This window comes from Dendrobates tinctorius, unplaced genomic scaffold, assembly GCF_039654945.1.
Source record: "Dendrobates tinctorius isolate UK_male_01 unplaced genomic scaffold, ASM3965494v1 ptg000232l, whole genome shotgun sequence".
Lineage (NCBI taxonomy): Eukaryota > Metazoa > Chordata > Amphibia > Anura > Dendrobatidae > Dendrobates > Dendrobates tinctorius.
Window position 1 is genome coordinate 8,600,619 of NW_027361899.1, and position 12,786 is coordinate 8,613,404.

Consider the following 12,786-nt stretch of genomic DNA (forward strand, 5'->3'; position numbering starts at 1 on the left):
CCGGTGCCTGGATGCTCCATCTTTGGGTGAACCTCCATCCAATCAAACATTATGGGTGGTGTGGAATGGGGTGAATAGGAGGCAAAAATTAAAGTGGAGAGGTGAGGTGTTCCAAGAGTAGTGGTCATAAGAGATCCTACCAAAGTTGGCAGGTGATGACTATATCGGTGGGATCCTACTCCATACATGAGCCGGTTGGGGTTGAACAGTTTTTCGTGACTCTATTCCCTGTATTTTTCCAAAAAATAATAAAACTTCTATGTAAGTAAAATAGCCCAGATTTCATTGCAGAATTATTTTTTTTTTTTTTACTGTACAATTTGTAGCAAAAATGTTTCTTTTTCCACATGAATGTCATATTCTAAAATTCCAAGTAGGAAACATGACCATACAAGAGAAGTACACAGCCGGCTCACAATATAGTTCTCGTTTCTTATTTTTTTCTTTTGTGATATAAAAAAACATTATACATTATATTCACCTTGTTAGTTTGTTTGTTTTTCTTTTTCTGTACAAAAATGCCAATGACCAGAGAAATCGTAGAAACAAAATTAAAACAGAGCTAACCAAGTCCATGATGGCTGACAGTACTTTTTTTTTTTCTCTCTCTCCCTTTCAGTCACAAGAAAGTCATTAATGAGAATGGTGGTGGACGACTCAAAAATCCATATTCTAGTCCTTCGTAAAACGTTGATACTCTCCAGGTATTTTTTTTAACTAGGAAGTGCAAGCCGTCAATGAAATCCTGCTACTCCCGGACGATACGCTTGACTGTGTTGCTGACATCTGGAATGACAATTTTTATCTTGTCATATCTTATTAAATTCTGAGCACTATATATTTTGTTAGCTAGTACCCTCAGGGGGATGACAAGGCTTCACTCATTGTTTTATGGATGGACAAGCTTTGGATTTTCAGCTGTTGCTAAAGTCTTTCTATAGTATCAGCCATTTTTCCATATTTTGGGGTCTCCGGAGCCAGAAAAGTGTCAACTATATGATTTGTTTAAACAAAAAAAAAATTTTAAATTTTTTTTTTAAATATGAAAAAAATACCTTTACCGACTCTTGAGCCAAGACGGCACTTTAGGTACTTTAGTAATAATTATAGGTAGATCAGCAACAACAAAGTGTCTAAAGTTTGTACATCCTCTTTCCCTCCAACCCATAAAATGATCACACTTGTAAAATATAAAAAAAACTCATCGACTTAAATCTTCCCAATAAATTTACAAATTCAATTCTAATTTTTAGCTGTTTTTTTTTAAATTTTGAAAATTAAATACATCCCAAAATTTGTTTTTTTTCTTGCCTTTTCTTCAAATATCTAACGAACAGAAACACGTATGTATATATGTGAATGATCTACATAACTTTTTGCCTTATTTGTCTGAAAATATATATTTGGTTAACGCTTTCCCTTTATTAAGCAGGTCGGAATGACTAGAAAATAATACGACAACGGTAAAGGAAAAAAAAAGAAACCATCGAGGAAAATAAAGAAAATGAAAACAAACATTAAAAGGAAAGAAAAATTTGAGGTGAGCAAAAATGGTGTTTATTGGATGGTTGGTGGCGTCATCGTCACATTACTGATGCCTCTGTGGATCTTCATCATAGGTTTGAACTTAAAGACAGGAATGATAATTCCTTCTTCAGACGTATTTTTCTTGGGTTTCTATGGTAAGGAGCACTTAGATTATACCAGGTGCTTCTTCGGAACAGTCCACCACTGCCGGGGCTTAACACAACTGTCTCGACTTGTGTCATGGCAACGCTTGCTGAGGCTTTTGGTGTTGCCCATCTCTGATGTCAGAGACCTACTCAATTCATAGGGTATTTTCTTGTATGCTATACTTGCCGTAGGAAACAGCAAGCCTGCCAATAAAGGAGAAGAACCGTATTTACACTGTGCTTTCCATTACCCATTCTGAGCTGTCGTAGGTGCTTCTAGTTGTGTTCCCTGTAAGTTCGCTATCATCATATTGTAAAAGCATCCCATTAACTGAGAGGCTTCTCCTAGTCCAAATATTTGTCATCTTTCTTGGGTAGCTACAACACTGAGTTGTGGCAAAGTCCCCCATGTCAAAAGAATGACTACGTTTTGCTTTTCCCTCCAGTGGTAACATAAGGAGGCTACGGACTTTGGACTCTCGGTTGCCCAACAAAGGCTCTTTGTCTGACTGGTGGGCTGTGGCAGAAGTCCTGGAGTCTATAGTATCCTCCTTTTTTTGACACCTCAGCTCCAGGGAGGCAAACGCTCCCATAAGTCTATCAATGTTATGTTTAGACCTGGAGACTGATCTCCACTTATTGGACAGAGTGCTTTGGTTACTCTGTAGACTATAATCATCACCCTCCGGACTATTCACCGAGCTAGAAGAGGAGGAGACACTACTGTGCACTGAGCCACCTCTGAATTCCATTAGTTCATTCCTCACCACCACTTTTGGGTTGACTTGTGGTGGCAAGCCATTCTGCACTGAATTTCCGCCATTAGTTTGGGAATAGACATCGGTGACATTGGCCATCTTTCCCTGGGAATTGTTGCAAATTTTATATCTTACCATTAAGATAACAATGAAGACCAGCAATGTTGCAACTATGATGCCTCCAATAACTAGAATCATTGTTCCCCCTAAGAACTGGCTGTGCATGGACTGGCACTGCTGATAGTCCTCTTGGGTGAAGAACTGAGCGCATCCCATGATGTTGGTGGCTGTTAGAGTTGTTGCCGTGTCATCCCAGTTGGCCAAGACGCACAGGTCGTACGCCGTCCCCGACACCAGGTTGTTCACTACAAAGGCTTTGTTGGAAGCAGGGATCATCCTTGAATAAAAAACAACAAAGAGAATGACAAAAGCATTCATTATTCTGTGCAAAGTGAAAAAAATATTCAACATTCACATTTCTGATTAAAACAGTAGTTATGTATCTACGAATGTCATATCTTACAGCGACTGTACAATTCAGGAATTGTTTCCTTGTAGACAATCCAATATTCCACAAAGAGTCACATTTCCAGCAAAAAGTTTCATTCCTTAGTTAATTCCCCTTTAATTTTCCATTGATTAATTAATTTCCTATTTCTTCATTGTATATTTCATTCATTCTTTCATTTTATTCTTAAATTGCACTCTCTATACTTTTATTTTTTCTTACTTCCTTTGTTTGTCTTAATTATCTAATTGATTCATAAATTCATCCGTTAATTTCTTAGAATTTTTTTTCTTTCAATAATTCATTTACTCTATCGTTCTTAGATTTGTTTGGTTTACTCATTTATTCATTGAGTCTCGTTCATTCATTCACTCATAATTTTTTCATTACTTCATTCCTTTCTTTCATAGACTGGCACCCTCTCTACTTTTACTTCTTCTTGCTTCATTTATTTCTATCATTTATCTAATTCATTTGTAAATGTATTCTTTCTTTTGTTAGATCTTTTTTAATAATTCATTTACTGTATTATTCATTCACGTTTTTCTTGTTTTATTCATTCATTCATTCTTCTGTTGTTTCTGACATTTATTAGATTAATTCATTCACTTATTCGCTCACTCAGTTTTTCTTTACAGCTATAATGATTCATTCACTATCTTTAATTTGTTGTTCAATTAGTAATTTGTAATTCATCCATTAGTTCTCTCTTACATTTATTTTCATACATAATTATTCAATTATTCTGTTGGTTCTTTATTTATAACTTCATTCATTCATTCATGCTTTGAGACATTCCACATTTAACCAATAATTACAGATATAGTAATTTATATAACATTTTCTAGGCATTCCGTCATTCTATTAATCACCAATTCAATCATTTTTAGTGTTGAGCGAACGTGCGCCGAAAAAGTGTTATCAGACCATGCTCGGCTACTAACCGACGTGCATGAAAAAATAAGTTCTGGGCCTCGCGGCGGCGTGTCTCGCGCTGTTCGACAGCCAAACCAGATGCGGGGATTGCCTAACAAACAGGCAATCCCTGCCGCAAGACATGCAGCCGCGGGGACTCAAATGTATTTTTCGAGCACGCCGAGGACACTCGATTAGCTCATCACTAATCATTTTGTCTCTTATCTTTCTTATATCCACTAATTCTGTCATTTGTTCATGTGCCATTTTTTATTCATTCATTAATTCATTTATTTGATTCACTTGTTCATTTCTATGCATTCATTCACTTACATTTGTTTATTCGTTACATCTTATAATCATTCATTTATCATACTTCTCATTCTTTTATTTAATTAATAATTCATTCATTAGTTTCCTCTTCCATTCATTTTCACACATTCCATTATTCATTTATTTGTTAGTTCTTTATTTCACTTATTTATAGCTTCATTCATTCAATTTTTTCATAAATTCCATAATTTAATCTACAATCACATATTTAATTAATTTTTTAATGTTTCATGCATTCCATCAATCATTTTATACATATTTCATTCATTTGTTCTATTTTCTTTCTTTTATTCATTTGTTACATTAGTCATGTGTAGTGTTGAGCATTCCGATACCGCAAGTATCGGGTATCGGCCGATATTAGCGGTATCGGAATTCCGATACTTAATTCCGATACTTTTTTCATATCGGATTCCGGAATCGGAATCGGAATAGGAAGTTCCCATCATGCTATGAGCCTGCTTGCTTTGATTAAGCCAATGGGAATCCTCCGAAGTGTGGGCACATCCTGTTAGGCATGTAGGCATGTTAACTATTGGCATGGCTGTGATTGGCTGCCGAAATGATGTCATGATGCACTATAAAAGCCACCGCAGCCGCCATTTCTGGTCACTCTGCTGTGAATTCAGTTAGGGACAGGCTGCTGTAGAAGACTGTGAGGGACAGTTAGAAATAGCGATTCCACCAAACTTCTAGTGCTTTACCCAGGCTACATAAACCACCACTGTAGCCTTCTTTGCCCTAGCAGCAGTGTTCACAGCTGTCTGCAAGGGCTGTGTGAGTGCAGCTCACGCTGTGGAGTGGGTCCTGCAGCCACGTCAGGCTGTAGGCCACCCAGTGTGATCACTGCTGCCTCATACATCTTTTATTTTTTGAGCTGCATTTTTTACATAATTTCAATCTAGTGTGCTTCCATCCGTATCCATATACGTTGGTTGCAAACACTAGTAGTAGACAGCGGAGCCTTTCTGCAGCCTTTCAGTGCTAGTGTCCACTTTGCTGCACTGTTCACGGCTGTCTGAGAGGTCTCTGACTGTGTGTGAGTGCAGCTCACGCTGAGTAGTGTGTCCTGCAGCTACGTCTGGCTGTAGGACGCTCAGCGTGCGTCAGTGCCTCACACATATTTTTATTTGAGTGCAGCTCATTTTTTCTTCTATTAGTGTGCATCCATCCGTCTCCATCTACGGTGGTTGCAAACACTATAAAGGAGTACACAGCGGAGCCTTTCTGCAGCCTGTCAGTGCCAGTGCCCACTTAGCTGCACTGTTGACGGCTGTCTGAGAGGCCTCTGACTGTGTGTGAGTGCAGCTCACGCTGAGTAGAGTGTCCTGCAGCTACGTCTGGTTGTAGGACGCTCAATGTGCGTCACTGCCTCACACATATTTGTCTTTGAGTGCAGCTCATTTTTTCTTCTCCTATTAGTGTGCATCCATCCGTATCCATCAACATTGGTTGGTTGCAAACACTATATAGGAGTAGATAGAGGAGCCTTTTTTTCTGGCTTGTGCCCTGCCGGCGCAGCCAGATTAGTATTACCCAATTTTTTTGGAGCCTCATCTTTTGCATTGTAGGTTACCTGCCTGCATTGTAATAGCTCCAAAAAGTTGGTGATACTATCAGTTTCAATTCTTTGTTCACATACTTTGAGTTTGTTTCCAACAAAGAAACCACAAAAAAAGTTCACCAAACACTACATTTTGAACTTGTGTAGGCCACATCAGCTCCTATTAAAGTCTAGTCCACACACACACACACTTCATAAAATTAGTGTTTCTTGTACCTGTAACCAGCTGTTCAGGAATAAGCACACTAAGGCCCCCCTTTGTACTTTTTTGCCTATCTTAAGCAGTCTTGCAAGATGAAGAAGGCAGGGAGTAAGGCGCGTGGGCGTGGGCGTGGGCGTGGAGTTTCAGCAGGGAGAGGACGTGGGGATTCTGCAGGGAGAGGACGTGGGGATTCTACAGGTAGAGGACGTGGGGATTCTGGGCCTGCTGCGGGCACCAGTGGATCAGCATCCCCCAGTTTTAGCAGGCAACAGTCCTTTATGCGCAGCTTTGTAGGACCTCAACGTACCCCACTGCTGCGGGAGGAACAAATTGAAGCCGTTGTCGGATGGATGGCAGCTAACGCATCGACTTCAATTACTTCCGCATCCTCTCAGGGTCAGAGCACCGAAGAGCAACCATCTGTCTCTTCACCACCTGCCAAAGTGCCCAGGCAGTCAGAGAGACATGGACAGGAGCCATCACAGTCTCTACTTCTGTTCTCGGAATCTGTTGGCTTGGAAAGAGGGGGCCAGCCAAGCAGCATTCCTGAATGTGAAGAAGAGGGAGTATGCAGTGATGCGCAACTTCTTTGTCCCTCTGAATCTGAAGAGGCGAGTGGGCCAGTGCCTATGGTCAGCACACCTCAGTACGCATCAGATGATGACGAGACTCAGTTGCCACTTTCTGGTGCGTACGGTGCTGGCGAGACAACCCCGGAGAAGCAGCTGTTTGAAGAGGGGAGGGAAGATGATGAGGTCCTTGACCCATCATGGCGTGAGCAACAGGAAGGTGGTGGGAGCAGCTCAGAGGAAGAGATTCCCCTACCGGCCAAAACAGGAGGCAGAGGGAGGGGGAAGACTTGGTTGCCTGTACCCTCCACTTCGGCACCCGTTAGGAGCATTCCTCCTTCCAAAGGCAAACCGGGCGCTCACAAGAGTTGCAGTGCGTGGTCCTTTTTTGACACAGTTGCAGATGACATTTGCTTTGTCAAATGCAAGCTGTGTCATCAGAGAGTCAAAAGAGGGAGAAATGTCAGCAACCTCAATACCACAAATATGTGGAAACATGTGCGCACCAAGCACGAGTTGGAGTTGCAGAGACACCCTGAAGACGTAGGCCAACGTACAGCACCACCTACCACCTCTTCAGTTCGTGTTGGGCCCTCTTCCTCCAGCTCACACACTGCTGGTTCGGCTTCCTCACAGGATCGACAAGGAAGAACCTCTGCCACTGTTGTCCGGAGACCCTGTCAGATTACACCCATAGCAGCACGTTCCCATCCATCACAGCCATCTGTAGCACAGGCATGGGATAAAAGGCGCCCTTACTCGGCAAACCATCCCCGAGCACAGTCTCTGAATGCTGGCATTGCCAAACTTCTGGCAGTTGAAATGCTGTCATTCAGGCTGGTGGACACTGACACCTTCCGGGACTTAATGGCATTGGCAGTCCCCCAATACAACGTGCCCAGCCGCTTTTATTTCAGCAGGCGAGCCGTCCCTGCCCTGCAGAAACATGTTGAGGGCAAAATAAAACATGCGCTACTAAACGCCGTTAGTAGCAAGGTCCACCTGACCACCGATGCGTGGACCAGTAACCATGGACAGGGACGATACCTTTCCCTCACTGCCCACTGGGTCAATGTTGTGGAGCCGGGTACGGATCTGGAGAGTGGAGCTGTACGTGTTCTTCCAACGCCACGGATTGCAGGACTCCAGTCTGTACACATAGACTCCTCCTCCTACTCAAGTTCCTCAGAAACAGCAGAGCAGGAGCCTGTTACGACCGATATGAGCACAGCCGTGGCCAAACGTCAACAGGCTGTACTCAAATTAATTTCTTTGGGGAATCGAAGCCACACAGCGCAGGAGCTCTGGAATGCTATCAAGCTGGAGAGCGATGTGTGGTTTGGGCCAGCGAATCTCCAGCCGGGCTTGGTAGTGTGTGACAATGGCCGAAATCTGGTGGCAGCTCTTGGCCTAGGCAACCTCACACACATCCCATGTCTGGCACATGTTCTTAACTTGGTCGTGCAGAGCTTTCTGAGGGACTATCCGGATCTTGCTGCACTGTTGCACAAGGTCCGCATAGAGTGCGCTCACTTGCGACGTTCCAGCACGGCAAGATCGCGCCTCGCTGCTCTGCAGCGACGATTTGGCCTTCCGGAACATCGCATCATATGTGACCTACCCACCCGGTGGAATTCAACGTTACATATGTTGGAGCGGTTGTGTGAGCAGCAGGCAGCAGTCATGGAGTACCAGCTGCATCAGGCGCAAACAAGTCGCACTGTGCGCCGTTCACACTTCAGCACCATTGAGTGGGCCTCTATGAAGGACATCTGCCTCGTTTTGCGTGCCTTCGATGAATCCACGCGGATGGCGAGTGCAGATGATGCACTAGTCAGCATGACTGTCCCCCTTATCTGCCTGCTTCAACAAACACTGCAAGCACTAAGGGATGAGGTTTCAGAAGAGGTGGAGGATGAGGAGTCCCAAATGCCATCTGCTTCTGGACAGTCTGCGCTACGTGTTTCCTCACAAAGGCCTAGGCAGGGGACACTTTGTGAGGAGGATGAGGAGGAGTCGATGGAGGAGGAAGACATCTCTCCAGAGGAGGGAGGTACACAAACCTCTACTCAGTATGTACAGCGAGGGTGGGGTGATGCAGAGCAGGCCGAGGTCACGCCTCAAACAGGGGACAGCGGTTCTTTGGCAGTTGGGAGTCTGCAGCACATGGTTGATTTCATGCTGCAGTGCCTGAGAAACGACCGCCGCATCGCCCACATTCTCATCTCGGCTGATTATTGGGTGTACACCCTCCTAGATCCTCGCTACCGGGACAGCGTACAAAGGCTCATACCAACGTTGAACCGGGAGCGTAAAATGCGGGAGTACGAAGAGTCACTGGTGCAGTCCATAATGTTTTCCATTCCACCCGACAGCATTGTTGCTAGTGCTTTACAAAGCAGCTCTGTGCGTCGAGGCAGTGGAGGAAACTCTGCACAAAGAGGGAGCAGAGGCAGCGCCGCAGCACAAGGCAAGACCACTATGGCCCAAATGTGGCAAAGTTTTGTGTGTCCACCACAATTGTCTACACCATCAGCGACGCCTCGAGTCAGCAGGAGGCAACGCTTCCGTCAGATGGTGTCAGACTACATGTCTTGCCCTGTCGCTGTACTCCCAGATGGCTCTTCCCCCTTCAAGTTTTGGGTCTCTAAGCTGGATACATGGCCAGAGCTTAGCCAGTATGCATTGGAGGTGCTGGCTTGCCCTGCTGCCAGTGTATTATCGGAACGTGTCTTTAGTGCCGCAGGTGGTGTACTAACAGACCGTCGCACGCGACTATCTTCCGATAATGTTGACTGGCTGACTTTTCTGAAAATGAACAAGGCCTGGATCTCCAAAGACTTTGCCATTCCTCTTACAGACTAAATTAGTGGTTGGCAACTGTATCCAGGTCTGCTGGTGTGTTCATTTTTCTACCACCTGAACTATAATCCCTTTGCTTCAACACAGCCAGTTGTCGCTCAGATGTGTCGTCTGCACAGAGAAACACACTAGCTCCTGTGTTAGTGGGGTTCAGTAATGCCAGCTGATCCCCTGCTGTGTGGACGGCAAAGTCACCAGCTCCATCAACATTCAAACCACTACTGATTTTTAACCGTGCCCAACTTAGGTCTCTGGCTCCACTGTCTCTACTATTTACCCTGACCTCCAACCCCGCCATCTACATCTCTGAAGTGGCGTCAGCACAATCTACACTTGTTCCTGTGTTCCTGTGGCTCAGTCCCATCAGTTTATCCCCTGATGTGTGTCCGGCAAGGTCTCCTGCTCTGTCCACATTCCCATAACCAGTAGTGGGAATGAGGACAGAGCTGGCGAACTTGCCGGACAAACATCAGGGGATCAACTGACGGGACTGAGCACCAGTAACACAGGAACAAGTGTAGATTGTGCTGACGCCACTTCAGAGATGTAGCTGGCGGGGTTGGAGGCCAGGGTAAATAGTAGAGACAGTGGAGCCAGAGGCCTAAGTGGAGCATGGTTAGAATCAGTAGTAGTCCACAACCTCCATAAAAACCGCTGCCCATTGGCCTCTGCATGCGGCATGCGTAATCCTGGGCTCCAACAGCGTCAGTTGGTGTTCAGAAGTGTCGTCTCCACAGAGCCAAACACATTCGTTAGAGTGTTAGTGGGGTTCAGCACTGCCAGCTGTTCCCCTGCTGTGGAGATGGCAAGTCTCCTGCTGCCTTCACCTGCCAAAATCCAGTAGGCCCCAGCCTGCTCCTCGCCTAATCCTGGGCTCCAACAGCGTCAGTTGGTGTTCAGAAGTGTCGTCTCCACAGAGCCAAACACCTTCGTTAGAGTGTTAGTGGGGTTCAGCACTGCCAGCTGTTCCCCTGCTGTGGAGATGGCAATTCTCCTGCTGCCTTCACCTGCCAAAATCCAGTAGGCCACAGCCTGCTCCTCGCCTAATCCTGGGCTCCAACAGCGTCAGTTGGTGTTCAGAAGTGTCGTCTCCACAGAGCCAAACACATTCGTTAGAGTGTTAGTGGGGTTCAGCACTGCCAGCTGTTCCCCTGCTGTGGAGATGGCAAGTCTCCTGCTGCCTTCACCTGCCAAAATCCAGTAGGCCCCAGCCTGCTCCTCGCCTAATCCTGGGCTCCAACAGCGTCAGTTGGTGTTCAGAAGTGTCGTCTCCACAGAGCCAAACACCTTCGTTAGAGTGTTAGTGGGGTTCAGCACTGCCAGCTGTTCCCCTGCTGTGGAGATGGCAAGTCTCCTGCTGCCTTCACCTGCCAAAATCCAGTAGGCCCCAGCCTGCTCCTCGCCTAATCCTGGGCTCCAACAGCGTCAGTTGGTGTTCAGAAGTGTCGTCTCCACAGAGCCAAACACCTTCGTTAGAGTGTTAGTGGGGTTCAGCACTGCCAGCTGTTCCCCTGCTGTGGAGATGGCAAGTCTCCTGCTGCCTTCACGTGCCAAAATCCAGTAGGCCACAGCCTGCTCCTCGCCTAATCCTGGGCTCCAACAGCGTCAGTTGGTGTTCAGAAGTGTCGTCTCCACAGAGCCAAACACATTCGTTCAAGTGTTAGTGGGGTTCATCATTGCCAGCTGATCCCCTGCTGTGGAGATGGCAGTCTCTCCTGCTGTCTCCGCATTACAAAGACAGTAGGCCTCTGCCTACACCCTCCTATTTCCTGGGCTTCAACACAGCCAGTTGTAGTTCGGAAGTGCCGTCCACACGGAAAGAGATGCTTGCTCCCGTGTCTCAGTGGGGTTCAGTAACGTCAGCTGATCCCCTGCTGTGTGGATGGCAGTCTCTCCTGCTGTCACCTCATTCAAAATACAGTAGGCCTCTGCCTACACCCTCCTATTTCCTGGGCTTCAACACAGCCAGTTGTAGTTCGGAAGTGCCGTCCACACGGAAAGAGATACTTGCTCCCGTGTCTCAGTGGGGTTCAGTAATGTCAGCTGATCCCCTGCTGTGTGGATGGCAGTCTCTCCTGCTGTCACCTCATTCAAAATACAGTAGGCCTCTGCCTACACCCTCCTATTTCCTGGGCTTCAACACAGCCAGTTGTAGTTCGGAAGTGCCGTCCACACGGAAAGAGATACTTGCTCCCGTGTCTCAGTGGGGTTCAGTAACGTCAGCTGATCCCCTGCTGTGTGGATGGCAGTCTCTTCTGCTGTAAACTCATTCAAAATACAGTAGGCCTCTGCCTACACCCTCCTATTTCCTGGGCTTCAACACAGCCAGTTGTAGTTCGGAAGTGCCGTCCACACGGAAAGAGATACTTGCTCCCGTGTCTCAGTGGGGTTCAGTAATGTCAGCTGATCCCCTGCTGTGTGGATGGCAGTCTCTCCTGCTGTCACCTCATTCAAAATACAGTAGGCCTCTGCCTATACCCTCCTATTTCCTGGGCTTCAACACAGCCAGTTGTAGTTCGGAAGTGCCGTCCACACGGAAAGAGATACTTGCTCCCGTGTCTCAGTGGGGTTCAGTAATGTCAGCTGATCCCCTGCTGTGTGGATGGCAGTCTCTCCTGCTGTAAACTCATTCAAAATACAGTAGGCCTCTGCCTACACCCTCCTATTTCCTGGGCTTCAACACAGCCAGTTGTAGTTCGGAAGTGCCGTCCACACGGAAAGAGATACTTGCTCCCGTGTCTCAGTGGGGTTCAGTAATGTCAGCTGATCCCCTGCTGTGTGGATGGCAGTCTCTCCTGCTGTCACCTCATTCAAAATACAGTAGGCCTCTGCCTACACCCTCCTATTTCCTGGGCTTCAACACAGCCAGTTGTAGTTCGGAAGTGCCATCCACACGGAAAGAGATACTTGCTCCCGTGTCTCAGTGGGGTTCAGTAATGTCAGCTGATCCCCTGCTGTGTGGATGGCAAAGTCTCCTGCTGCCTACACAGTCGTACCACTACTGATTTTTAACCGTGCTCCAATTAGGCCTGTGGCTCCACTATCTCTCGTATTTCCCCTGTCCTCCAACCCTGCCAGTTACAGCTCCGAAGTGGCGTCTGCACAATCCACACTTGTTCCTGTGTTACAGGTGTTCAGTCCGGTCAGTTAATCCCCTGATGTGTGTCCGGCAATGTCGCCTGCTCTGTCCACATTCCCATTATGGGAATGTGGACAGAGCAGGCGACATTGCCGGACACACATCAGGGGATTAACTGACCGGACTGAACACCTGTAACACAGGAACAAGTGTGGATTGTGCAGATGCCACTTCGGAGCTGTAACTGGCGGGGTTGGAGGACAGGGGAAATACGAAAATCAGTGAAGCCACAGGCCTAAGTGGAGCTTGGCTCAAATTAGTAG

General features: G+C 46.3%; 1 protein-coding gene across 1 annotated transcript in view; it reads right to left on the bottom strand.

The window, feature by feature from the left end:
* Positions 1-414: 414 nt before the first annotated feature.
* LRFN2 (leucine rich repeat and fibronectin type III domain containing 2) overlaps positions 415-12,786 on the bottom strand; it is a 731,551-nt gene continuing 719,179 nt past the window's right edge. Inside the window, exon 4 of the mRNA XM_073556300.1 lies at positions 415-2,828. Within this exon, the coding sequence (XP_073412401.1) occupies positions 1,904-2,828 (925 nt within the window). The 3' untranslated portion in view covers positions 415-1,903. The remainder of the gene's footprint in view (positions 2,829-12,786) is intronic.